Source organism: Dromaius novaehollandiae, chromosome 17, assembly GCF_036370855.1.
Source record: "Dromaius novaehollandiae isolate bDroNov1 chromosome 17, bDroNov1.hap1, whole genome shotgun sequence".
In the NCBI taxonomy this organism is placed as follows: domain Eukaryota; kingdom Metazoa; phylum Chordata; class Aves; order Casuariiformes; family Dromaiidae; genus Dromaius; species Dromaius novaehollandiae.
The window spans coordinates 2,805,114-2,831,839 of record NC_088114.1 but is presented as its reverse complement, the minus strand read 5'-3'; the positions used below and the strand labels follow the sequence as shown (position 1 = coordinate 2,831,839).

Here is a 26,726-nt window from a genome sequence, read left to right as displayed (position 1 = left end):
GAAAACTGCCCAGTTTTTTCTTCCCCACCATGAAACTGGGGACCACATATACTTTTAAAAGAACATAAATAATTATGACTTTTAAGCAAGCCCAAGGACAAGCAGGGACAAAAACCAAATAAACTTACGTCTATGCATTTCCCGGTAAAGAATAGTTAGTGCTTGCAAGGAATTGTCATCTGTGGGTTCAAGTGCTGCTACTTCTTGTGCCAGAGTATATGCTTCATCCTGCTTCCCTGTCCTCTGCAAGCCAATTGCCTTCAGAACCTATTGATAGGACACAGAAGCAGCTGTTAAAGACACAGTTGGCAATGAAAGTCCTTTCATTCCTGGTGAAGAGGTTTGCCCAAGCACCTAATCACTTCTACAGAACTTGAGTTTTTATTAAATTTCTAATCCATACGGGTGTGGAGAAAAGCTTCCAGATGCGAGCTGCATCAAATGCCGTGGCTTTGCATTTCTTAACGCATATGCAGGCCACTCTGCCAATTCGCTCCGTCTTCTAATCACTAGCCAGGCAGAAGTGACATAAGTGAGAGTCAGGTCAACAATACTCACTTCAGCTTGGGAAGCTTCCAACAAGTAGAAGCAATATGAAACAGAAAGGAAAATCCATAGGGGAAGAAAGAAAAGCAGAAAAATAGATACTCTAATATTCAGAAAACTGAAAGAGGAACAGAACTCCTTTCCCTGCAGCAGAGGCACAGCAAGGAGAATAGTGAACAAGAGGTAAAAAAGCAAATGCCTTATATTCTACTAGGGAACGCATCTTCAAAGTGAATGTTTCCATCTAAACTGATTATCTAGGTTGCTTTTATGACCAAAGACAAGTACGTACCTCAACCTAAAGTCTAACACAGGCATTTTTAAGGCAGAACTTACCTGCCACATTTGCCTGAAGTGGCTATGACAGGGATCTAGACCAGTAGCTCAGGTGTAGCCACCTATACTTTAGGCATTAGAGGCAACTCACTCAAAGAATCTGTACAAGGTTTCAGGCAAACAAGAAACTGCGTGATTCAGAACCGCCAGCAACGTTCCACGGGGTTCAGGAAGCGCTGCGGTTCGTGGAAGATCACAGACAGTGCTTGAAAAGCAGCGACACACTCCAAATCGCAGAACTCTGCTCACCAAATGAGATCAGTGAACAGCAGCCACGCTTACCTTTGCGCAGTGAAGATCCTTGTGCTTTTTGAGCAATTTATCTGCTTGCTGGATTGCCATTTTATTATTGCCATTATCGAGATAATCTGTATAAGAAGAACATATATAGGATTATTATAGGGCAAGAGACTGTTCTGGAATGCTACCTCTAATTTTATTGTGGAGTAGGCATTGTTACGCCAGTAGTACAAAATGCATTTTCATTTTACAATTACTACCAAACCAAATGCTCAGGAAACATGTCATTTTGTAGACTAAGTATTCATCTCACTGTACTAGTTTTAGTCTTTCAAACAAATAAGCTTTTGTAATTACTCCACATAGATCATTATAGCAACAAAAGAGCTATATAATGCAGCGGGTTCTGTAGCAATAGCTCTTTGCTAGCAATGGAGCTTACGCTCTTTGCTTTAGTGAAAGCACAAATTAATTTGGTATGCCTTTGGGAGGCTTTCAGCGACTTTTAACAGGCAGTAGTTTAAAAACTGGGCACTCATAATCCATCAAAGCATTAAGCGAGAAGACACGCTTCGCTACATGACCCACACTTCAGACAGAGCAAGCCTGGCCCCTAATGGAATATCGCCATGCTTTGTGCAGACCAGTTTTAAAGACAAAAATGTGAAGTTCCCAAATTTTCTAGGGGAATATTCCACTATCTAGTAAAACCTCCAGCTGTACAAAAACCCTGTCTCAAGACCATCCTCTCTTTTTCTCAGCTGCTTCTTATTATTTTCAGCTTCACCTACAATGCATCATCACGCTATTACACAACCACGGGTATCAAACTAAACGAGCAATTTTAGGTTAGAACACGACCCCATACCCTTCCCCTCCCTCCAAGGTTATTAACTGAAACCTAGCAGAGAAGCTTCGCCGCACCTGACATGCCAAGAAGGAACAGTCTGCTCACGCTATTCTGGCCCTTCCCCGACCAAACTGTGAACAGAGCTAACACTAGTTAACTGCAATTACATTACATATCTCTTTCTAAGACCATAGTTCTCATTATGAGAGGGAACCCTTTATCAAGTAGAGGTGACCTTTGGTAATTCCTTGGTACGTTGTACAAAGTGCACATCTCCATTAACAATTTTTCTTTCAGCAGCTTTAACACTTGCTTCCACGGCCAAGTGAGCGGCACAGATTTGAAGTAAAGCAAACAGGACTCGTGGGACAGCACGGACTAAACCTCAGAGGAGGCAGCCTGCCCGCACTAACCAAAGTGTTGCTGGATAAAACATCCAGACGGTTTGAAACAGCAGTACCTTGTCTTTGCATGGGTCAGAGGGCCATTTTAACTTACCAAAAACCTATGAATCACCCTTAACGTTAAAACTTAAGCACAGACTTATCAGTGAAGAGGACTTTAAAAAAATCCAGAAACAGAACATACTGACGCTCTCTCCATGCACTGGCAGAGCTTTCTCGATTTCAGGACCTGTGTTGCACAGTTCACACACACACAAATCATTTTCCAGTCTGCAGTGCCTGTCTTGGAGTTGTTTTACAACTAGCTGTACTGATAAGATCTCCGCTTTAGGTCTTCTGAAGTAAATCAAACAAACCACAAACCTCTCTAAACGGCAGCAGACTAAAAAGATTGTATTTTGCTAACAACAAATAAGTTTGTTGGAAGCCGAAGCAGTTGGCAAGTTCCAAAGAAATTTAAGATAAAGAAAAATACTGAAGTCTATATTAGTAGCACGTCTGTAGATGGAGATATTCAGTGACTGGAAACGCAACATATTAACCTTCAGAGGAAGGTGCAATGAATTAAGATGAAAGATAAACGTATCTGGCAAAGAATCGGAGATAACCAAAGCTCAAGGTGCAAAGTGAGAAGCACTGTTTTAACCGAAATCACCAGACCCTCAACCTCATGCTGCACGTATCCAGTTTATGACTTTTGTAAAGTCCAGCATTTATATCTTTAAAGATATATACCTTATCTAGAGTTCTGCATGACCGAAAACTGAATTCAAAGTGTTACACTGGAGATGATGCTTTCCAGAACTAGCAGCAAGCATTTTTAAAGCTCTCTCACTAGCTGCTATACTCTCTGGAATTAACACATCGAAATATATCTCAGCGTCATCTGGTTTGATCTTGGTTACCTTTTCTGAGTTTTTTTTTTTAAAGAACATTTAAGACGTTATACAAATTAAACGCAAATAATTGCGCATCAATAAAAATGGCGATCACAGCATACACTAAGAAATTAAGAAAAAAATCTTAGAATTGCCACATAAAGGTAAACTGCGCAGCTGCAATAACAGTTACATAACAAACGTTTTACTTTAAGAGAACTGTACATTCTCGCTTTTAATCAAACACAGCTGTCTTCACTGATTTTCCTGGGATGCAACGGAGGAGCCAGCCTGCAGCACACGGCCCTCCGGGCGAGAGCAGCGCCCCAACAGCGAAGGGCATCCCCAACTCAGCGCGCTGCAGAATGAGGGCACTTCTCCTTGAGTTTTTAAGGAGATTTTTTTTCCCCCTGGTACTGGAAAGAGTCGAGGACGTTTATCCGAAATCTCTACCCGCTCTCCCATCCTACCGATGGTACCGTAGCCTGGGGAAGGGCTTTTCTTCCCTCTTCCTTCCTCGGTGTTTGCATGAACAGGGACGAGCTCGTCTGCATCTACCTGAGCAACCCCGGCTGCGGGTGACAGACCGCAAAACACCCGGGGGCGGCTCCGTGCGAGCGGCCCCTCAGCCGGGCCGTCCCTCGAAACCGCCCCGCTCCCGTCCCCTAATTAACTCTCCGCAAGGCCATAACCGGCCCGTGGGCCCCCGGCCCGCAGCCCCCGGCCGAGCCACCCCCCTCCCCGGGTGGGAGCCGCGGCGAGGCCGGCGCAGGGCCGCCGGGCGCCTCCGGCCGCCGCGAGAGGGGGGACGCGGCCCCGCACCCGCCGTCGCCGCCGCCCCCGGCGCCGCGCCGCCCCTCGCCCCCGGCCGCGGAGCGCGCGGTGAGGCGGGAGCCGCGGCCTCGCGCAGGGCCCGCCTCAGGGGGCAGCGCGCCGCCCGGCGGGCTCCGCCGCCGCCGCCGCCCCGGCCGCCCGTTATCCACAGCCGGCCGCGGGAAGCGGGCGAGGCGGCGGCGGGGGCCGCCGCGGGGGCCGTACCGTAGATGGGCCGCAGGCGCCGGTCGTTGGGGTCCTGCACATGGCCCCGCGCCGCCATGATGAGAGCGCAGAACCGCAGTGCGCAGCCGCCGGCCGGGGCCGGGGCCGGGGCCGGCCCGGGGGCGGGGGTAAAGGGGCCGGGCCGGGCGCTACCCGCCCCTCCCCGCCGCGACATGGCGGCGCGGCCCGCCGAGCCGCCGCTCCTCCTCTTCCCGCTCCGAGTAGGGGGGCCGCGCCCGCCGTATCGCCGCAGGCATGTCGCGATATTGCTCGGGCTCGCCCCGCCGCCGCGGGGGTGGGGGAAGGGGCGCGTTGCCACAGGCCTTCCCGCGCTGCGGGTCTTGCCGAGGCCTGTCGCGATATGACCCGCTGCTATAAGGCCCGTGTCAGTGCTGTCGCGACAGCTCGTGCCTCGCGGGGCTCTCCACGCCGCCTGGGCTGGTCGCTGACGCTTACCCGCTCCCATCTTGTGCTTCCCCTCCTTTAGGTGGACGTCGGGCTCCTCCGCAGCTGCGCGCTCACGTTGCGGGGCCTGGCTGGACGAGTGACGCCTCGCCGGGGACAGGCAGGGCCCCTGCTGCTGCCTGGGACGCTGGAGGACGAGGCAGGTAGCTCCACTGGTTACCGGCGTTAACATGGCGTTCACCGTCACAGTAGTCAGTTCTTGGTTACTTAAAGTTTGGCCAAAGCACAACTGTTTGGTCTAAAATTTACTCTGCTGTTTGTCCACCTCACGCCAATTCCAGTCCATGCTGCCTTTACATTTCTGAGAGCAAACATTAACCCTGATCATCTCCACACTCGGGATCAGAAGCTGGCGTGTAGATGTGGCCGTTGGCTCTGGGAACCTGCCTCTTAACATGCTTTTGACGATTCATCTGAATTACACCAGCCTATAAGCCTTTAAAAAAATATATACGGTTGAGACTTTAGGTTTCAGTAGTTGAATTCACAGAAGACTCTGCCCTTGCTAGCTGGGCTGCGGTCAGACAGAAGAGGGTTTTTGCCATAATTTGCAGCTTCGCCTTGCTCCCTGCCAGGCCGAGTGTGGATGTGAGAAGCTGAGGACAAGCAGGCTGGCTGTCTTCTGCCAGCAGCTGCATTGCCAGGCCTCAGAAGTGTGAAAAAAGGAAGCTGCCTGACTCCAGTGCAAAAGGCATAAAAGGGGCTGCAAGAGTAGACTGGGGCAAAGGCATGAGGAGAGATCAGTTGGAGGAGAGGGACAAGCTGAAGAAGACAAGGTCTATTGCAAGATGTGTCTAGCTAATGCTTGCAGAAGAGAAACAGTAGACATTGATACTCACTGGACCTGAAAAAAAGTATAAAACATTCCATAATTTGGATTATAGTTAGGCTCCATAATTTAGAAGATGTAATGATTACAGAGTTTATCTGCCAGCATCTTGAATGGCATGACGACAAAGTGCAAAGTGCATGTGTTCTTTCACTTACGGGAAGAGAAGTATAAAGACTGAAATCATCTATCAGATCATCCTTTTTCCTCACTTGCTACAATTTTGGTTGATAGCTGAGACTGAACACTGAATTAGATAGACTACAGATTCCTATGCTGATTTGGCAATGCTTGTGGGTTATTAGCTTTGTAGGTGAGTGACCAGTTCTTGATGAATGCAGTAACAGTATACAAATGGAACTACTGCCATGAATTATTGTTCAATTAGATTTAATACTTGATCTTTACTTACTTCAAGTAAAAATTGCAACGTGTCTTCCAAGAAGCTATAATTTCTGTGAAAGGTTGTAGCTGTAATGACTACCTACTCCCTTTTCCCTCTTTCATCAGAGCTGTTTCTTTCAAAGGAACTGACTCCCTTTCCTCCTACTCGTTACTCACAGAGACGCAGCTCCATTCTTTGGTGAGCTCAGAGAGCATGTTTATTTTAGGTTTCAGAAAAGGCAAGGTGAGGCATTACACAGGAAACAATTCCCTGGCCTGGCTTAGTTGTAGTGTGACTTGACTTGCATCTGCTTGTCTGTACTGAAATTTGTGCTGTACCTTCTACAGCTTTGTACCACACCCTTCCAACATGTTCTGCAGCCACCAAGCGCGGTGCCTCGAAGTCCTGACTCTTCCAATGGTTCCTGCAAAATTCCCTGCAGAGCCCATGTTACAAATATGATATCGTGGTTTAGCTTGTGAGAAAATGGAAAACCTGCCTTCTTTTTCTTTTTTTTTTTTGTTTGGAATTTTAAGAACAATCTAGCAGATTCTGAGACCATAATAAAGATATTGGGCTTTTTCCTTTGTAAATACAGGAGATCATTTCTTTGAAATCAGAAATTCAGTTTCACAGAGAGGTCCAACTTTACCACAGAGGGGAAGAAGAATGTGGGAGAAAGGGATGCTCCAAATGTTTACCGACATTCCTTCATGCTAATTTCTAATGTAATTAATGGAGAAATTCACTCTTTAGTCAATAGACTGGTAATCAGAAATCAAACATTCATAATCAAACTAATTAGAAACATTTCTCACTGAGCATCTTTCCTATCTAGGGATGCTTTAGTAAAGTCTGTGATACAGAGTTGCTCACATTAATGCAGTTTTCATAAAGCAGATTTTTTTGTGGCAGGGATCCCAAACCAGACAAAAGTCTGCCCTAGGCGGTTCCTTTATTGCGAAGCAGCACAATGCCTCAGTGACCTTCTTGTTCAGGGAGAGCCTGGTCTGGCGAAGGCTGCAGCCAGTACAAAGGAAGCTTGTCTGTGGTTGCACTTGCTCAGAGAGGTTGGTTTCCTTTTAGAAGATTACACAATTAGCAACATTTGTTAACAGTCTTTTTTTAAGTTAAAGCTGGGTTTGACTGGAGGTTGCTTCACTTTCCTCTTAAAGGCAAGTCTTACAGGGGATTAAGTGTTGCAGGCAGGGCGGCTCCCATGTTACTCCCTTCCCCCAAGTGCTGCTCTCTGATCCTTTCCTGGCTTCCTGAAATCCCGTGCCAGAAGAGTCCCACAGCGTGGCGCAGGAATGGCGCGCTTACCTTCCACATGTCATACCTTGCAGGCTGTGAAGGGAGAGAGGGATTTTCCTAGATAACTGTATTTGGAAAAATCACATCTTTTCTCCTAGATGCCTTCTTCCCTTCTAATGCAATGCAAAGCTCCCAAATCCAAACGTACAGGCTGTTCACGCAGTCTACATGCCTCTTCCTAGGATGAGGCAGAGACATTGGTATGTGTCAGGGTATTTTTCAAAAGACTTTCTCTCTACATCTTGTGGATATACGCAGTCAGACAGCTCCTTTGGCGAGGTGTGGAACCCTTTTCAAACACCCATCAAGAGGGAATACAATCCTAAATTGAGAAAACTGAGACTGATATAGTTTATCAGTATCTAAAAAGGTGAAAATTCTCTTTAGGCATCAAAGTGAAAAATTAGGACTTCAAAGTGGTAAAGGACATGAATTTTATAACATAGCCTTTTTCAACATTGTCACTGCACCCTTCATACTACACTGTGTTTTGCTCTGTAACCTGTTACATAGGCCACTTAGTTACTTGCACTTTTCCTGAGGTATGGCATGAAGGACTGTCCAGGAATTTAACTTCCTTTGCTTAACATTCAACCCTGGAATATGTTATAGTCCTAGGATTTGGTGAGATACTGTCAGAAGACAAAAGGTGGCTTGCCTTGTACAGGTTTGTGCCTGGTGAGGGGCAGAGCACATGGGTCTGGTTGCTTTAGCTCAGAAACAAGCTGTTTGGGAAGGTGCTGAGAAGGGCTGCAAAAAGAGGCCTTTGTAGAATCGTAAATGCGAGAGGAGCTGGGGTTTAGCCTGGCAAGATGAAAGCTGAAGCGGAGAGGATTGCTGCTGCATCTCCACCGAGCACAGAGGAGGAAGAGCCATCGCAGGACAATTTTAGCACAAGAGCAAGTGTGCCAACGAAAGAACCGGCTACAGAAATCCCCAGGGTGAAAGGAGGTTTCTAATCTGCAGGAGGCTGCTGGTTGCTGCTGGGTTCAGGACAGCACAGGAACAGTGTCCATTCCCTTTCCCCCCCCCCAACAGAGACCCATCACCTTCCTGACCCCAAGCCCGACTAGGCCCTCAAGGCGGCGACCCGGGTTCAAATATCTAGGGGGCGGGGCTACCAGCCCAGTGACGTCTGCGCCAGCCAATCCATGCCCAGCGGGGGCGTGGCCAGTTTGACCAGTGAGCGGCAACCGCCTCGCCTAATCATTATGCAGCGCGGCGCGGCGCTGGCCAATGGGGAGGCGGGGGGCGGGCGCGGCGGGGCCGGTAGGAAGCGCGGGGCCGGGTCGGGTTCGGTGTTTGATTCCTGAGGAGCCGGTGAGTGGGCCCGGGGCGGGAGGTCCTGACCTCGGGGGTCGATTCCCCCCGGAACCGTAGCCCCTACCACCACTACTGCTGAGGGGAAGGGGGTGCCCCCAGCCGCCTCACCGCTGAGAGGAAGGAGGTGCCCCCCCCCTTGGCTGAGGGGCGGGGGTGCCCCCCCCCCCGTGAGGTGCGTGTGCCCCCAGCCCCCTTCTTTGAGGGGAAGGGGGTGCCCCAATCCCCCCCCTTACGGCTGAAGGGACGAGGGTGCCCCCAGCCCCCCCGTCTTTGAGGGGAAGGGGGTGTCTCCCCCCCCCCCGTGATGTGCGGGGTCCCCCAGCTCCCCCCACCGCTGAGGAAAAGGGGGTGCCCCCCCCGCGGGGCCCCCAGCCGCCTCACGGCTGAGGAGAAGGGGAACCCCCAGCCCCCCCCCCCATCTCTGAGGGAAAGGGGGTGCCCCAGTCCCCCCCCCCCGCGTTGGGCCCGGGCGGTGTCTCCGCCCCGGCGGGCGGGGGCGGCCCGCGAGGCCGCAGGTGCGGCGGGAGCTGGTGTCACCTGCGCCTCGGCGCCTCCGCCGCGGGGGGCAGCGGTCCCCGCCGGAGAGCCGCGCCTCGGCCAGCGGGGCCTCCCGGGGCTCTGCGGAGCCGCAGGAAGCCGGAGTTAAAATAACCCGCTGAGTAACAGGGGAATCTTGCAGGCTCGTCGCTGAAAACGGAGCGTGCCGCTTACTGGAGGTGTTACCGTGTCGCTGTAAAAGACCTGGTGCTACCGAGCGAAGCCTTGCGATTATCTCGTGAACGGAATCGAAACTGAGCGTTTCCTCGTCCTCTCTTCCAGTTCTTGGACAGAAAGTTGGCTATGGCTGCAGTTACCGAGCCGGAAACCCAGCTGTGTGGCAACTGGTAAGAAATGAAACTGAATAGTTGGCAGAAGTGAAGCTGTGTGTTGCTTGCTGTGCTTTTGACAGATAAGCTCAAAGGTCAAACCAATGAGCCATATATGTTCCCTTTGAATGCTCTTTGATAACAAATGCCTTTCTTTAGAAGGTGCAGTGTTGGTAATACATTTACTGATAATGATCTAATCTCAGAAGTCTCATTTTAGATACAAGCAACTAAAGAAGTTGATATATTTTCAAAGAGAAACATTGGAATCTGAGTGGTTTCTTGCAACATCGGCCTAATTTGTTTGCAAGAAGTGAGCATGTGTTGTTTAGACAGTGTTGCTGGACTTTGTTGCTTTGCCAGACTGTTGGCTTGTTGGGGCCTAGCAAGGGATAAAACCGAACAGCTGTAGTGGTTTTCCTTTGTGGCAGGGAAGGGTGCTTAGTGATAGGTTATAAAGTTAATTTTGGTGTTTTGAAGGCTGATTTTTTTTTTTTTTTTTTTTGGAGGGGGAAGGGGGACAGGGGACTGATACTTTCATCTAGAAACAATGCTACCTGCTTGAGATAGAAATAAGAGCTAAGTTCCTACTGCTTCAGTTCCACCTGTTCTTTTTCAAATGGGCCTTTTTTTGTTTGCTTGTAAGCCTTGCATCCTTCTGAAGATAGGAAAATAAGTATCTTTGAAATTAAGTGAGTTAGGGGTATTTGGCTGCAGACTAATATGGTTACTGTTATCATTCAGTTAGCAGGTCTACAGACACAGAATCTGCTGTTTGTTTGTTTGTTTATTTTTTCCCCAAGCAGAGCACTACTGGGTCTTTTCTCATAGCCAAGTTCTTTTTGAGAAGAAACTTTTATCTTTTCAACTGATCTGTTAACTTGGACTTGGTGATAACTTGGATATGCTACAAAGCTTCTCTTTCACTTAAGGAAATTAATACACCTTGATTTTTATCTTAATGCAGTGTGAAAATTGTGACCTCTGCATGCTGTATACATTCATATGCTGACTATATGGAACACTGAGGCCTGGTTGGGCTTACCTTAATCTTTAGTTACTCAGTTCTCTAAACTATGAATTCTTAGAAAACTTTACTAGGATTTTCTTTGAAAAACTGCTAAAAATTCTTGTCAGCATATTTTCTGAAAAGTAACCCTCTGTGTGTCTCTTATAGCAAAAAGGATATTCCTATTGCCAATTTCACCATCCATGAAATCTACTGTAGCAGAAACATTGGAGTATGTCGCTACTGCAGTGAATCAATCCCGAAGACTGAAATGAAAAACCATATTGAATCTGAACATGTGCAGGTAATGAAAATTTTGCCTATAAAATTGCTGTCTTTTATGGAAATGAATCTAATGAGATGTGTTTATTGTAGGTTACCTGTAAGTGTAGTATGAAGATGGAAAAAAGTCTCTTGGAGGATCATGAGGTTGGTGGACTTTGTGTTTATAGACCCTTGGAAGGTACTCCAAGGAGTATTGGAAGTATTTTCAAGCAGTAGTTCTGGAGCCTGTCAGCCAAGACCTGGATACCAACCTGTCATTTACGCATGTCTTTGCAATATTTAACCATGCTTTCTAAGTTTGCATACTCTGAAAACATCTGGTTGGAAACTGCCTTAAAATGGTGTTGGCTGCTCAGACCTCTGTATCAAAAGAGTATCTGGGATGATAGGTAGTTTTGTCCTTATCAGTGATTAAGATGGAAGATGGTACGCTGCTTCAGAAGTACAGAATATGAGTAACTTGATTTTTTTTCATTCCCTTAATTTTACACATTTTTGTCTTTGCTGCAGTCATTTTATGAGTTTTCAGAGCTTGTCATGTCTGAACAGGCTTTTAAAATAAACTAAGATAGGACAGAGACTTTTCTGAGTTACTGAATCCAGTTCTATGCTGTCACCTTGTTATGAACTTCAGTATTTTATCTTCCAGTGGGCTCATTTAAAGGTAGCTCTGGAAGAATTGCCGCACAAGTCTGCTTGTTGGTGAGGAAAAAGTGATTTTCATGGAGAAAATGTCCAGTGCAAAACACCTCAAGTGGTTTATCCTGCAAGTTTGTGTGGAGCCTGCCTTTTATTTTTGTTTATAAAGCAAATGATGATGTCTTACTGCATCATCTTCTATTATAACATATATTTTACATACCCTTAAGCAAGCATATGCTTTAAGTTTTACAAAAGTTAAGTTAACCCCTTTCTAATGGTAACTTATCTAGCATTTAATGTAGGGTAAAGAACATATGCAAGCAATTATTGGCGAGTAGTGAATGTGCTGTAAATCCGCTCCCTAATTTAGCACACACTAAGATTTTTTTTTTTTTTTTTTGTACTACTTTCAATGAAATATAATTAGCATTGGATCTCAAGACCATATCTAAAAACTAACTTTAAAAAAACTCTATGTGAATCTGTTGTTCAAGCATTATGGATTAAAAAAGAGTTTTGAAAATCTTTTTTTCTGAATTATTTTTGTATGTTTTATTTTTATGTTATTTTTTTATCATGTTTCTCCTGGGCATGGTAATTCAACACAGAATGTTCTAAATAGTCAGAGTACCTCAACAGGCATGTTTATGATTACACAGGTTATACAACAACTTCTTATATTTCTTGCATAGTATCTTATTTCAGACTATTCTTTGGTGTAACTTTGTATGTGGCTAGAGAAACAATAGACTGTTCAACTCTTAAGCAAACTGAGAACCCCCCCCCCCCACACCTTTGCATAAGTCTTCAATATGTGAAGAATAATCCTTTTTTTGTTTGTTTTTAAGGCGTCAGCATGCCCTTTGCGTCCTGCAGTCTGTCAGCATTGTGACATACAGCTTACATTCAATAAGCTTCACGATCATGAAAGTTACTGTGGAGCTAGAACTGAGACATGCAGTGGGTGTGGTCTTAATGTAATGGTAAAAGATCTAAAAGAGCACCCTCGAGTCTGTGGGAAAGAGGTGAAACAAGCAAGAGTAAGCAGAACAGTGCCTCGCTTTGAGCGTGAGGATGCAGATTTGCGTTCCCTTCGAGACATTAAAAACCGACTAAGATCAGATAACTATGCTGGGCCTTTGTGGAGAATTCCCAGGGTGCTAGAAAATCAGCTTTACAGCAGCTGCGTAGGAGACAAAACACTTAAGGACATTAGTAGAAGAAATGTTTCAGCAGTACAAAGAAATCGGAATCAAGGTAAGGTATAGATAAGGGTAATAATTTGCTTCTAATTTGACATTTGGCAGTGATTCAAGTATAAGATTTTCTAACTGCTTTATGTGAAAACACTGAATAATGAAAACTGCGGAGGCAATATGAATGGGACTTTTTTCTACTGTTGAATAGAACTGCAAATATATAAGCCAGTTAAAAAGAGAATTGTGGAGATACCTGGTGTTAAAGGCTGGTACGCTGCCTGTTCTATTATCAGAACAAGTAGCTAGTTTAAAAATGAAATTAGAGTTGTTTGCTCATTGCAAATTCTGTCCGTTTTTATTTAGCAGCTGTACTCTTCTTTGCTTCAGTTATGTAAAAGGGTAGGTAAGATCTATATGTGGGTTCACATATGTGATGCTGACCGTTTCTGCCGTAGAAGCCTGTTTGGACATAGCAGAGGCATTTATAATCTCAGCTCTTTCCACTTAAGCCTCTAATCTCTTACCTCAACATGCAGAGGGTCATGTCATGTTTTAAGACATACCCTTTCCATGAGCTCTCTGCTGAATGTATGTTCTGCTTTATGTTTTGGGCCACTTGGGGGATTTAACACTGCAGAATACTAAATTATAGTCTTCATTGTAGAGGACTGCCTCGCTTGTAGAAGTAACTTCTGGTTTTATTAATAAAACTAAATAACCTAGAGAACTGTAACTTGTAGGCTGCTTTTATTAAATTCAAAAGAGTGTTCACAAGTAGGATTTTTACTCACATGTAAGCTTTATTTAAAATTCTCATATAATCAGTACAAATTAAATACTTCAGCTATTTGAAATATGCCAGCATGGGGGAAAAGCTTAGCCTTTTTTTAGACATCATTAATGCAGGCTTGGGCCCTGTCTTGGAACCCTGCTTTTCCTAAGTGCAGCCTTACTATCAGAAAGTGTTTCAGGGTTTTCTTCTGTATAACTCCCACTGTTCTCAGACATCATATCATTAAAAGGAATTAGTTTTCCCGCTGATGTATTGAAGAAACAGGACTGAAATGTTTCAACCTTGTAAGGAGGGACTAGACTACAATATTTTATTTGGACCTTGTTCACAATGTAGGTTACAGAACTTTCCTCAGTATAACTTTTATAAAGCTCCCAGTGCCTGTTTTGACTAGCTGTTCAGTCTTACTGTCAAGCTACAAGAATCTACTCTGTTTTCTGGTAAAGTGCTCAAATGTTCTCAGGTTCAAGCCTTACGTGAGCTTGTGGCATAAAAGAAACAACTTTCTCTTTTTTTCTCTAGTTCCCTTTCTTTGTTACAAACAAAAACTGGATGATTCTTCCTTCTTCCTCCAAAATTTGATGCAGGGGGTGTCCTTTTGAGGCTTTGGAAGGCTGAACTCGATAAGTGTCCACATCTGCACATGTAAAACCCTCTTAGTGTAACTAATATAATGTATTTAAGAAGGTAACTGCTTGTTAAAGGCTTAACATTCTCTAAAACTTATGATATTTATCTTTTGAAGAGGCCGAACTGGAACAGCTGGAGAGAAATAAAAACACTAATTCTTCACTTTATGAAGAGCAGAATGCCAGTTTAGACTACATGTTGGCCCTTAGCCTACAAAATGAAAATAATCCTCACAATAATAGTGCAACTGAAATTCACAGTGACTTCTGGAAGAACTACTACACCAAAGAGTCTGTGCCATCTGCCCATCTTGAAATGGACAAGTCAAACATCTCTTGTGACTCTCCAGAGTCTTTTGCCATTTCAAACCACATAAAAAGTAAGTATAAACACTGACTTTTTTTTATCCCCCCTTAAAGTTTGGGGCAAGGGGGAGGGAAAGACAGCATTCTTGGCATTGGAGTGTTAAAGATTTCTTTCTGGCATTTTAAAAATGCCAAAATCGTGCTCTTTGCAACTCCCTCTAAATCATTTTTAGATAATTAATACACAGGAGACTATACACTGCACGAATAGCATGTTCTAGAATTTTTCTTTCCTTTTCTAAGTTGTATCTTCTGGTCCCTCAAAACTTAGCAATACTAGTGTTTAAATTAATAATACCTCTTTGAAAAAAAATAAAGCGGGATAGTAGGGAAAGAAGGATTAAAAGCTATAGTGAACTCTGACCTTGATATTTTAAAATTCTTTTCAACTTAAAACACTTGAAAGAAGTAAAAGATGTTCTTAGTTATCCTAGGGTTGCAAAAGTGCCTTCCATTCAACATCAAACAGTAATATGTCTAACTCGATGTCATTCTGAAGTGAATTTTTTTTTTTTTTTAGAAACAAAATGAAACAGTCTGTGCCTGCCAGGGTTCAGAGATTAGTAACAAATGAGTAGGTGACAACTTTTTTTGTCAAATAAACATGATAGGAAGGGAGGGTCTGAGGGGAGACCTGAAGTGCCAGGTTAGTTTAAAAAGAAAGAGGTACTGAGGGATTATCTGTGGTGGTGATAGGCTTTTGTACCAGACCAGTGAATACACGTTTGACCCCAAAATGTTGTTCTAGTTCCGAGTGACCTGAATTTACAGGCATGGAATTGATCAAGAGGGACTAGAGTGACTATTTCCCCAGTGCTTGCTCTGAGTGCTCCCTGTGGCACCGAACAGGGTCTGTTGCTTAGGAATTTAGAAGGTCAGTTGATCTGATTGCATCAGACTTCTTTATGGTAGAGAATATAACCTTTTACTTACCTTGCAGGCAATGAGATCATGTTGCCGTGTGAATTTTGTGAGGAGCTCTACCCTGCTGAAGATCTGATTCTTCATCAGGTTTAGTACTTTTTGTATTGTATTTAGGGGTTTGCAGTATAGACATTTTTCTATTACTGTGACTTAAAAAGGGTTCAGTGTTCACTCAGTGACACTGTCAGAACTGTAGCAAGTTTTTCTTTGCATAGCATGATTTTTAAAAGGCCACTTATGCTAAACAGGATAGCTAATTTTTCCACATTGCTTGCATAACAGACAGGTTGTAATCCAGCAAGTGCCTTTGCGTCGTTCAGTAAAAGAAGTTCTCCAAATCCACGAAAATATGATGATTTGCATTACTTTGGGCCCATAAGCAGTAGATCTCTCTATTCATCCCGGCACCAAGCTGTCCAGGCAGACGGAAACATCATCATTCCGTGTGAATTTTGTGGCATCCAATTAGAAGAGGAGGTACTCTTTCACCACCAGGTACTGAATCAATCCTGGGACCAAACTTGATCTGTTGTATCAAATCTATTTGTTCAAGAAGTAGGCTAACTATGGCAATTCCTGTGACTTTTTGGGGGCTGCACATTCCCAGAATCCATGTAATTGTCCCCTGTATCAGATCTTCCTAAACAAAGGCTGTTGAATCTCATCTGAAATGTTGTGGCGTGCTGGGGTTCTTACTAAAAAGAAAAGGGCAGTTACTTTGAAAGTGCCTATAATGAAAGCGAAAGAAAGGGTGCCGATGTTATGCAATATAAATGGCTGACTTGTACGTAAAAGTTATGTTGGAAACAGAAACCAGGAGGTATGAACTGCAGCTAAGGGAGGGGAGGAGTACAGGCAAGAGGGGAAGTGGACAACACAGGCTGCAAAGCTGGGAGATGGAGAAATGTTCCTGATGTGTAGAAGGGTAGATGTAGAGAGGGGAAAAGAGCGAAAGCTTGAATATGTCTGAAGCTAGGCCTAGCTATGCCTAAGAGAGAAGTGGTGGGTTTATGAAGTGATGGGTTTATGAACATGCTGCAGAGTTGTTAGAGTATTCTGATTCTTCTATAGATTGCTGTCTGGTATTTCTAATATGGAAGTAGCACTAGATCTTGGTACTATTTAAGCTGTTATTGGTTATTTCTGCTTTTTAAGAATGTTGGACAAATGCCAGTTAGTGCTAGGTGCTTTAATACTTCTGTACACCTCTAAGGAGCAGATTTGGGGAGTGGTGTACATGTAGAAGAAATAGTCCTCTAGAATTGGCTAATGTCACAGAAGTTGTGAAAATGCTGAACTTGCTCATCTTCAGTTTCAGAACTGAGGGAACTGGAGAGTTGATGGTGGTTCCTATAGTCCTAACTAATAAAATAATGAAGCTGTTTTTTTGAATGGGGTTGTGTGTGCTCTTTTCTTTCCTCTCCTCTCCCTTTATTCTCCTTAGTAAGATCTGATAAAATGTCATACCTTATCCTCTGCTAAATAGTAGTGCTTGAAATGAAGGGAAATTTCTATCCACCTTCTGTTGCAGCTGGCTATTGGAAGACTTTCCCCCCCACCCCTATCTAATGATTTTTGGAAATGCAGAATCCAAAGACTGCTTTATCCATAAGCTTTTAATATTTTTTGGTGAAGCTTGTGTATGATGGTCAGGACTTGTTAAGAATTAGTGACTGGAGTTGAGTTGCTACAATATAGTCTGTTTGCTAACCACCAAAAGGACACCGTATATTTAATATTTTGTGTTCCAAGTAGTGCTCTTGGTATCTCAAAAAGGTAAAGAAGCTTTTCCTTTCCAGTTCATAATGGCATTGATTCAGGGTTGATACCTGGAGCTCGATCAGAATTACACTAACAGCACTTCAGACTACTTGCTACGTGCTTGAGATTGGCTTTGCAGGGTCATTTTTAGGTCTGAGAGACAGAACGCTGAATAAGAGAGTATGGTCTTAGGTTCGCTGGCAGTGAGGCCCCAAATACAGTGTGTCCTGTTCAGTAGGACAGACTGAGAGTCAGTTCCATTTTTGCATAGGTCCTACGATAGCTAGTAGCTATTCCTAGACTCTATCTGTAAGAAAATGGGGATGGGAACAGCCAATATCTGCCTCTTTCTAAAGACGCATCCCTACTAACTGCAAGCTTTTTGAGAGGTAATGCTTTGCAATGTTTTCATAGGAATAAATCTGAACGAGCTGTTACTTAAATGTTCAAATTTATCTTTTGCTTTAGGACCAATGTGATTTGCGCCCAGCCACAGCCAGCCCGGCAGACAGCTTGCCATCACAGCAGCCACCGTCTTCTCAGGACAACACAGAGAGAAGAGAATCGCCGGAGCTGGCTAGGAGACGAATCAGGCATCAAGGTGTGGGCAAAACGCAGACTTAGGCACATTGTTTTCCTTATATCTGCAGGATTATGTTTGTGTTCCAAACAGAATAGATGTTCTTATTCTGTTCCGTCTCCAAAATGTAAACATCTTCAGTTGTCTACCTTGTTCTAGTTTTGTGTGAGGAAAGATTAAATCACCAAAACTCAATGTACTAAAGATCTTGGTTATGAAATTCCATGCTGCTGGAATGGAAATTAGGTCTGGTTTTGTTATAATAATATGAATAGTCCCTAATGTATTTTATTGCATTTGCTATTCCCAGTATGCGCTCTCTTCTTGTCCTTTCAGGAGATGTTTCTCCTCGGTGTATAGAAGGCTTCAGGCAGCAGAGGCTGAGCTATCCTGCCCGAGGAACTAGACCGCTAAGTAATATGGCAAATGCCAGGAGTGCACCCTTGACCTCTTCTGGTACAGCCAGAGCTAATGATGCTCTGAATTTCCGAGGGAAGCCTCGGAAGGCAGCCGGTAACGAGGGAAGACCAAAGAACAGAGGCGCAATTGAACCTGCAAGCGGGACAACGCCACATACACGACCAGCTCAAAACTTTCGTTCAGAAGCTTTCACGTCCAGCTTCTCAAGAACTTCTCCAGCACGACGGAGGTAAGGTCTGTGGTGAGGTCCTGAAAACTGTCTTCAGTTTCAAGCAGCCACGCTGGGCCTGCCCTGATGGATAAGGTGCTGCAGTGGCACTGCATAAGCAAGCTTTGCTCTGCTGAAAGTGGGGGGACAGTCTTAGGCTTGGTGCACTCTGATTTTTGGATAATGACAACCCAACAGCAGAAATAGTGACAAATCCCTTGCAGTCCTCTGCCCGATTTCCCTACAGTGCAAATCTAGATTTGCTGATATTTGCCTGTGGCTAGAAGGGTTTCACTCGGTTTAATTTGGTTGGTGCCTATCTGACTCTCAAACAGCAAAGTTGGGGATTTTTTTTATATGAAAATAGAGTGGACAATAAAATCACTTGGAGACTAAATGTGGGATAATGCATGCTTATCCACCCATTGTAGCTGTCTCATCTTCTTATTTTTTTCAGAGACCTCAGTAGGGCTGGAACAGCTTTCTTTTTACCCCTTCAAAAAAGAAGCACACCTAACCCTAAAATGAAATCCAAAAATCTTAGTGTGGTGCCCCTGTGGCTCAACACCTACTTTCTTTGCTGCTTAATTCAGCTTGCATTACATGTAGTGTGAATCAGCTGTGTTCTCCCCCCCCCACAGTGTATGTGTATTATTGAAGTGTGTAAAGGCAAAATGAATAGAGGCTCTGGCTCTTCTGCTACAAAGTAACTGGGTTAGGATCCGGGGGAGAGTGAAGGGCTTCTAGATCTTCCAAACTCTCCCTGGTTTAAAGGCACTGTGGTTATTCAGCAGTAAAAGCACTAGGTTGCTGTAGGTTTACTTGATCTGAAAGCTTCCATGTTCTTCTGCAGCATGGGAAATGAAGGAGGAAGGGTGTCGGATGTTCCAGTCGGCTTCAGGAACAGGAACGTGAAGGTAAAGCATCCAGCAGGAAGTAAGATTGGTGTTTTATTCTGTGCTCTGATGTTGACTAGATGGCTCCATTTAAGAGTGCTTCAACAGACAGGTTTCTAGTCTAAGCTTCAAAGGTTAGAATAAATGTGGAAATGTTACAACGTGCAAAGTGTTAAAGTGCTATTGATTTGCTTACTGCATGCTTGGCTTATCCTGTATGACCAGTTAGTAAGAGAGGATACTTTCTGCCTCATTATCACTATAAGCGGTACCTAGGTGAGCGATACATTTGCCCCTCCTTTTTTGTATTGGTTTTGCTGGGATGATGAGCTATTACAGTCCTTTCTGCTTCAGTGGGATTTTTATCAATTGCTTTTTATCAAGCACTCTTAAAACATCTTTCTTTTTCCATTCTCTCTAGGCAAAACCCCAGAGCCCAGAACCTGGTTATCCAGAGGACAAATGATCTACCACTTACAAAATATGTATTTAGCACTCTGCGCACTCTTACTATGCACTAAAGTACTTATTTATCTGAGTGCAATTAATTGCTATATTGCCATGTCATTGAAGACTTTCTATCAATTTAAATTTTTATAGGCAGTGATCATTTTATATGTATTTTTAATTTGTGAGAGTATCCTACAAGTTTTTACTTCTGTGATCTATACTAGCAACATCCCAAGTCAGCAAATATACTTCTGCCGAGGGAACCACATGTTCCATGTTTCCACGTTGGCTTTTTTGTGACAGCCAGTGCAAGAGAATTTCTTTGATATACTATCTTTAAGTCTGTTTCCTGCTGCTCATGTACTAGTTATCCTGAAGACAGCAACGATGTATGATGAAAAAACAAAGCATGCTATCAGTCAAGACTACTCTGGGGGAAGAGCTGGTCCTAGTAACTTATTTATGGTGTAGTTGAGTACTTGTCAGTGTCCTTTAGGAGGAAGGGCTCCCTGGCTGGCATACGGGAGAGCATCCAGCTCTTCCTTATAAAGTTAAAAGCCTGAGTGGTTTGGCTCAAAACATTCTCAACAGCAGCAAGTAGCTGAAGAGAGTAATAATGTGGCACTGCTGGACACCTTGCAGCTGAACCCCTTAAAGCTTCATATCATATCTCGCAGCTCTCTGCATGGGCTAAGCAAAGCCATATCTATGTTTTGGGGATGAGGGGGGTCTGTACCTCCAGCTGCATGTCCTTGTTACCAGAAGTGCCCAGGGCAGGGACAGGTGGGATCATGGTTTTCAGTGGATGAGCTCTAATCCCATGGTTTTGTTCTGTGAAATGCTTTTTAATGCTGTATTAGTTCATGCTTTTTAAACTCCTTGTAATAAAATTTATCTAATGATATCCTGAAACATTGTGAAGTAGAAATCTGTTATGTGAAGTGACATAGTAGAAGGGATTGAAAACTTCCTTTTAGGGCAAGCTTATCACCAAGGGCCAAATGATAAGTCATACAGAATAGGTCTTCACTAATTCATGTTCTGTTGTTATTAATTACCTGCATTAGGTCTTCACTAATTCATGTTCTGTTGTTATTAATTACCTGCATTAGGTCTTCACTAATTCATGTTCTGTTGTTATTAATTACCTGCATTAGGTCTTCCTTGAACTCTGCTTTATTAAAGCTGTTTGTTAGCATCCTGGGTGCTTTAGGAGGAGGTAAGATAATGACCATGGCATCAGCCTTGTACACTACCCCTTCCCTAAGATGGCCATTAACCTCCTGGATAGCTGGTGGCCAGGGATCGTTACCCAGTGGCAGTTCTTGGGCAAGGCTCTTCTCTTAAAAGCCTTGTTGCAGGCCAAATGCCAAGTCACTGCTACCAGCAGTGTCACACACGCCACAAGAATGGAATGAAACTAGTGACTGCTAAGGTGACCTTGGTTCTAAAATAAAGACATTTTACAGACGCTTCCACCAAATGTAAGCGTTTATTCATACAAGAAAAGCAGAATAAAGATATTAAAAACAGGTGGCAATCAACCTTGCACTGGCATTTCTGGGGACAATTGCTATGGCAAGATGACAAGGGAACCTAAGCTGTCTCTTCTGTTCGGTGAAGGTTAACAGGATGCCTTGGTTCAAAACCTGTTAGTATGAAAAATAACTAAAATGACTAAGCTGACAACTTGGTTTAGTCTGCATTATCTCTCAGGCAAGAGAAATATTGCACTTCCTCCTTTAAGAGAAATATTAGCCATTTTACTTGCTTTCTCTTTTGTACAAAATATTTACATTTCTGTTGCAAGTAAATACAAACAAATTACAGTGTATTAACCCATAAAAGTGGGGTTTAAAAGCAGATAACCTGCAACTAACTTCTAGCAATGCTAATCCTCTGCATCAATGCAGCTTCAGAATTGGAGGACTTTAAAGTTCCAGCCCCAAATAAGGACACAGAATACATCTAAAGGGATGTTAAGAATCTCCTTTATGCAGGTGTACACTGTATGGCCAAGAGCACTTGACAGGTTAATGTTGTGTAAGGTAGTAGTACCAAGATGGACACACACCAAGCTAGAACTAATACTCAACTTCGGCATTTTTTTTTCCATTGTTTAGTATAATTTTACATTCTGAATGAATATATTAAAAAAAAAAAATCACAAACCAATCTTTGCTTTGACAAACAAGCCTATTACAGACAATGTCAAGTTCATTTAAAGCACAAGGAAGTAATGATGATTAGAAAAGCTTTAATTAAAGGCCATTTGAGCTACAGCCCAACCACTGCAGCACTTCCTTCCTAGTAACTTAAAGAACCCCCCCAAAAAGGAAAAAAATCCAAGACATAACCCTAGTTCTCACCATGGGATCATATCATAATCTTCAGAAAAAAACAAAGTAGATGAAGGTTATTTATTGTTGTGACATTTTTCCTGTAATAAGAAGCTTCATTTACACAGCAGGGTGTAAACAGCATTGACTAAAAGTTTGTTATTTGTAATCATAAATAATTAATTGTAATAAATATGTATCAAGTAACTTTACAGCACACTTTTCAGGGCCAAGATGCAGATACGTTTCACTCGAATGTGCTCTCTGGAAGGAGAAGAAAAACATTAGCAGCAGTTATCTTACTCACAGCTGTAATCACATCATTGGAAAAGGCTGGCATACTGAGCTCTCAAACCCCAGCTAGTGAGGTATTTGACTGCACTGCAAGTCCACTCAAAGTATTAAGGGCCTGAAATGAGAGATTTAAAAACAATACAAAATTGCAATTCAGAAGCGTCAGAAAGAAACCCAAAACATATCCTTGTCAGCAACAATAGTTCTGCCATGAAATTCGGTTGACATTCCTCATTTTCCTGCTCGCACCTGTTTGAGAATGCACTTCTGCGATGGGAATAAAATAGCTTCAAGCCATTTATTCTGCTTAGTTTTCCCCTTGGTCTCTGTAAACTCTACATGTGTGTTTGCCCTTACTCTGAATGATTTTTCAGCTACATATATGCTTCTACCAGAAAATGGACAAGATTCAAGAGTAAATATTATTCCTACATGTATTTGTTCCTTTGAAAGGGAAATATGTAATAGAATGGTAACACAGCTTTCCTAACAACAGGATTTGGAGACTCCGTATGCCAACAACTATCTCTACAACTGTTGCACACACATTTTTCCATTCGCTCACAGAAGAACAAGAATATACACACTGGTTTAGGCTTTTCTCTCTTACTCACACTTTATCTTCCAAGTACCACACACTCATCATTCCCAATATTCACAATAATATACAATAAATACAGCTTTTTCAATTCCCATTACCACTGACAAGCCAAATTAATTAGTGTATGCTGTCTTCTAAAGAGACATATAATACCAACCTTAAAGTACAGTTACACACGCATCATCATGACCTTTTGTGTGGTTTGATGTGCACTAAACACATCTGAAGGAGAGTAACTAACTTGTAGCTCAGTACTGGCACTTAACTTACATATAGTACGGAGCTGAGTGGTACAGCAGTAATTTCAGTATGTTCTCTTCGGTTCTTCATTGCACAGGTAATTGTCATTTGTGTCTGGTTTTAAGTGATTAACAAAGTACTGTCTGACTTTTAGATGCCCCCAGTACAGGGCCACACTTTTTTACATTAGTAAAGGAAGATGCATGTGTTGTTTCTCACACCACTGCAGAACATATTTCACAAAATACAAAAGTTAAACTTACAGAATTGTTCTCTCTCTCTCTCTCGTCTGCCATTATCTTTCCATATAAAATAAAAGCTATATCTTCAAACAAGTAACTTTGTGCCTTCCCCCCATCCTCCTTTTGGGTGTCATATTTCTAGGATAATTTGCTCTTAATTAAAGATCAATCATTTTTGAGTACAAAAACAAGTTACAGGTATTTAACCACATACCGATTATTCTGAAAGCTGTTTAGAAATAGGATAAGGTCACAGATTGTAAGCTTGAACTGTGGTAACTTACACCATACAGAGAAACCACGCCATTTCTGGTAATACTTTAGTGATAATAAAGAAATTATTTTGTTAATAAACATAGCAGATATTCAAGAACATCTAGGGCAAGAACCCATTTGAATTATGGTCCTTTCACCGTTACATTCTTTCAATTATAAACTTTCCTAATTAAGAGTGTCTAGCTGAAACCCCAAACTACCTGTGGTGGCTACCAGTGCACTTGCTCATAGTTAACAAGTTAGTTAACAAGAAAACGGTGGAAAGGTAAACATGCAGTCTGGCAGCACATTTTCTGCTATAAAACTCAAGCAAGTGCTAGAAGTTCTCAGACTGTGAAAGAAGAGGTACCATGTTCTGCTCTTAGAGGTACCCAGAAGTGATTCCTCTCCCAACCCGGTTAATTCCATTTTTGTACTCAAATGTTTCAGGGAGAGTGATCTACAATCCTTTACCTCTGAGTGCTCCCAACCTCAGAACGCTCTCGGTTTTGCTGTGTTCGCATGGGTAATACCATTCTAAATTACAAAATTAGAAATGTACATGTTTGAAGGTTTTTCAAAATTAAATTATACGCAAACTGGTCTTTACTAAACTATCCTACAAATATTCCACAAACAAGGCAGCAAAATAACCAGTCCACCACAAAATCTACAAATACAAAATGTAAGTCTTCCAGTAATTATTGTAACGGGAACAATAGTTCAGAAAATAAATTAACCTCCAACTTTTCACACAGTATAATGGAGGTTTGTTTTTTTTTTTTTAATGTGAATTGAAGGGTTTCCAACATAGCTGAGTCATGAAACAATCCAGAAAGTCATCTCTAGTCTTCACCTTCTTCAGCTCAACCGCTGAGCGGGTCCTCCCTGTAGTGTATAGCATATCGGAGCTTTTCTAGCATTATGTCCAGAGACGAGTACTGAGGGAGTTTGATCATAAACATGCATGTTTCAACACGGATGTACCGAGAGTCTGGAGAACCTGCAGGGGAAACACAAGAAGGTATTTGAACACACCCTCCACTCTCACCTGATTTTCCAAGAGTATCCTTCCCCCCAGTGCCCATTACTAACAAATATCAAAATAATAAAATTACTGCGTGTGTGTGTCTCTTAAACCTTAAATACCACCTATCATTTTCAAAACACAGACGACAAACATTATACGAAATCTCTGACTGTCTCTAGAAGGCAATGCTGTAAGTAGTTTTAGCTTTTTTTTTTAAAAAAAAAGTTTTATTTTTGCAGAATTACGTGGTTTGAAAGCAGGTTCTCTCTTTTCTTAATTGCCGCCAAAACTACCTGCCTATTTTTTTTTCATTCTTTGTACATTAAATACATGTTTAAATTAAAAAAGGGAGAACTGAAAACCACAACTGCAACGTGAGCAGAGCTGATTTTGTTCGCCTTAGAAGGCGGTAAATACACATACCTGCAGCTCCATCCGGGGGTGCAATTTTCATGGGGTAAGGTGGGACGTGGGCGGTATCAGGACCTCCGTCTTTGCAAGGACACGTGAATGGAATTCGCTCCTGGTTACAGGCAAACTTTATGAACTTACAGAGCTCCTCCTGAGTGAACATTTCTAACGCGCTCCAGAAAAACTCGATGTGCTGATCCGTTTCCATCAAGCCCACCTGGTACATGGTATGTGCCTAACAGGAAAAAAAAGAAAGCAAGATGTCCACTGCTGCTTCCTTCTCCCCCCATAAACCTTCCCCACTTAAACTTTAAGAGGATAAAAGACAATGGAAATTATGCCTCTCTCCCCAAGATCTCCCACCTGTTCAAAATCATTACGAAATCCAGTCATGGTCTATACTGTTAATACACAGAGATTTTTGTATCTTTTCAACCTATCTGCTTCTGCAACAGGCTTGTCCTAGTCTGTCTCCTCTGTAGTGTTGTTGGTGTAAATTTATTTTTCATCTAATTTGCAGGACTGGGGCAGTTCATAATTGCTGCTGTTATAAGGAAAACAAAACGCAATGCTAATACCCTCAGTTAAGTATATTCTACAACTTCTGACACAAGAAAACAGTTTTTTTATGGCATATTTCTTATGGTATCAAAATGAAAGTATTTAGGATCAAAAGTTGAGTGTTACAGATTGAGTTTAGATTTTCAGAAGTTATGTGCAATTCAAAACAGGGGCAGCAGCTCTTTCAATCCTAGCTCAAGTGGCAGATACTGAAAAAAGCTCAATAAAATGGAAGTAGTTTTGATATCTGATGTTTAAAAAAAATTTAATTATTCCTCTCTGGAAATAGCCACACACTTACTATTTTTCTGAACCCAATGACACTTTTTGGAGGTAAAAGGGGGTGTCCAAGTACAGAGCACTGTTCCATAAGGACCATCATGGCTAAACCACAGGCTGAAGGTTCTCCCCTAAAACCTCCCACGTGAAAAGGTCCTCGTCTGCTTGTCAGATACAAAAGCTTTGCCAAAGAAGCTGCAGTACTTCACACCTTGAGAAACTCCAGGTTAATGTAAGGCAGCCCACACGTCCTCAACTCCATCTCGAGAGGGGTCAGCGTAGTTAGGAGCTGCAGGGGAATAATAGACCCAAGTCCAGCACGCACTGCAGTCATGCACTCTGGAGTCTGCAGCTCACGCATCCTCAAGCTCCGGATTGCTGTTGCATACACATCCTTATTCTCCCATCTGGAAGGAAAAAGGTTCAGGATAAGAAAGGAGAGTGTTTAAGAATCACTCTCTTGGCCTACACCAAAGGTCATTACACAGGAGGGATCTTCCAGTGAGTTTCAGCTTTTCAGTGATCGAGTCTGAATGTTAAACTATTTGCATTCTGATGCTTCCCAATTCAATTCTGCTTTCTTCAGCTTACTCCTCCTTCCTCATGCTCACGTTACCCATATCTCATGAGCCTCACAGCTGGTGGTGTTTACTTAAGCCAGGAGGCAGTTGATGTGTGCTGCTCCTAAGCCGTCTATTTCTTAGGGAACAAAAGGCAATAAATAGTGCTGGGGATTCCAAGGTCCTGCCAACACATGTAAACTGTTCCCAGATTTTGCCAGCTTTCAGCTTGTTATGAAAGCATCTCTGGAGAGCCTGGTGCTTGGAAAACTATTCCA

At 43.1% G+C, this 26,726-nt stretch overlaps 3 protein-coding genes and 1 long non-coding RNA gene across 10 annotated transcripts in view; 1 reads left to right on the top strand and 3 right to left on the bottom strand.

Moving 5' to 3' along the window:
• Positions 1-4,431, bottom strand: part of NAA25 (N-alpha-acetyltransferase 25, NatB auxiliary subunit) — a 32,927-nt gene extending 28,496 nt beyond the window's left edge. Inside the window, exons 1-3 of the mRNA XM_064521907.1 lie at positions 4,293-4,431; positions 1,165-1,250; positions 129-267 (exon numbers count right to left, since the gene is read on the bottom strand). Of these exons, the coding sequence (XP_064377977.1) occupies positions 129-267; positions 1,165-1,250; positions 4,293-4,350 (283 nt within the window). The 5' untranslated portion in view covers positions 4,351-4,431. The remainder of the gene's footprint in view (positions 1-128; positions 268-1,164; positions 1,251-4,292) is intronic.
• On the top strand, positions 4,399-20,548 carry TRAFD1 (TRAF-type zinc finger domain containing 1). 4 transcript variants are annotated; one of them, XM_064521908.1, is made up of 13 exons: positions 4,399-4,545; positions 4,780-4,896; positions 9,288-9,492; positions 10,652-10,787; positions 10,859-10,912; positions 12,259-12,667; positions 14,148-14,411; positions 15,338-15,408; positions 15,604-15,816; positions 17,551-17,683; positions 17,999-18,311; positions 19,144-19,207; positions 19,608-20,548. In XM_064521908.1, exons 3-13 carry the CDS (start codon positions 9,449-9,451, stop codon positions 19,650-19,652), a joined length of 1,746 nt encoding a protein of 581 aa, XP_064377978.1. In that variant the 5' UTR covers positions 4,399-4,545; positions 4,780-4,896; positions 9,288-9,448; the 3' UTR covers positions 19,653-20,548. The 4 variants fall into 4 exon arrangements, with proteins under 4 accessions (XP_064377978.1, XP_025970269.2, XP_025970271.2 ...); XM_026114484.2 differs by having other exon boundaries at positions 4,780-4,900; XM_026114486.2 differs by lacking the exons at positions 4,399-4,545; positions 4,780-4,896 and adding an exon at positions 8,507-8,605 and having other exon boundaries at positions 9,428-9,492.
• On the bottom strand, positions 6,472-8,293 carry LOC112991758 (uncharacterized). Its single transcript, XR_003261351.2, has 2 exons — positions 7,158-8,293; positions 6,472-7,050 (listed from the first exon to the last, which is right to left on the bottom strand). It is a non-coding gene; the product is annotated as an uncharacterized LOC112991758 (long non-coding RNA).
• A 561-nt stretch (positions 20,549-21,109) lies between the features above and the next one.
• HECTD4 (HECT domain E3 ubiquitin protein ligase 4) overlaps positions 21,110-26,726 on the bottom strand; it is a 78,306-nt gene continuing 72,689 nt past the window's right edge. For all 4 annotated transcript variants that reach the window (XM_026114479.2, XM_026114481.2, XM_026114480.2 and 1 more), the window contains exons 74-76: positions 26,100-26,295; positions 25,061-25,283; positions 21,110-24,610 (exon numbers count right to left, since the gene is read on the bottom strand). In XM_026114479.2, the coding sequence (XP_025970264.2) occupies positions 24,474-24,610; positions 25,061-25,283; positions 26,100-26,295 (556 nt within the window). In that variant the 3' untranslated portion in view covers positions 21,110-24,473. The remainder of the gene's footprint in view (positions 24,611-25,060; positions 25,284-26,099; positions 26,296-26,726) is intronic.

Coding starts and splice junctions, on each gene's coding strand:
- TRAFD1 (XM_026114486.2), top strand. CDS start 8,522: ATGGGGAGGCGGGGGGCGGGCGCGGCGGGGCCGGTAGGAAGCGCGGGG. Junction 9,493..10,651: donor ACCCAGCTGTGTGGCAACTG/GTAAGAAATGAA, acceptor TGTCTCTTATAG/CAAAAAGGATATTCCTATTG. Junction 15,409..15,603: donor AAGATCTGATTCTTCATCAG/GTTTAGTACTTT, acceptor CTTGCATAACAG/ACAGGTTGTAATCCAGCAAG.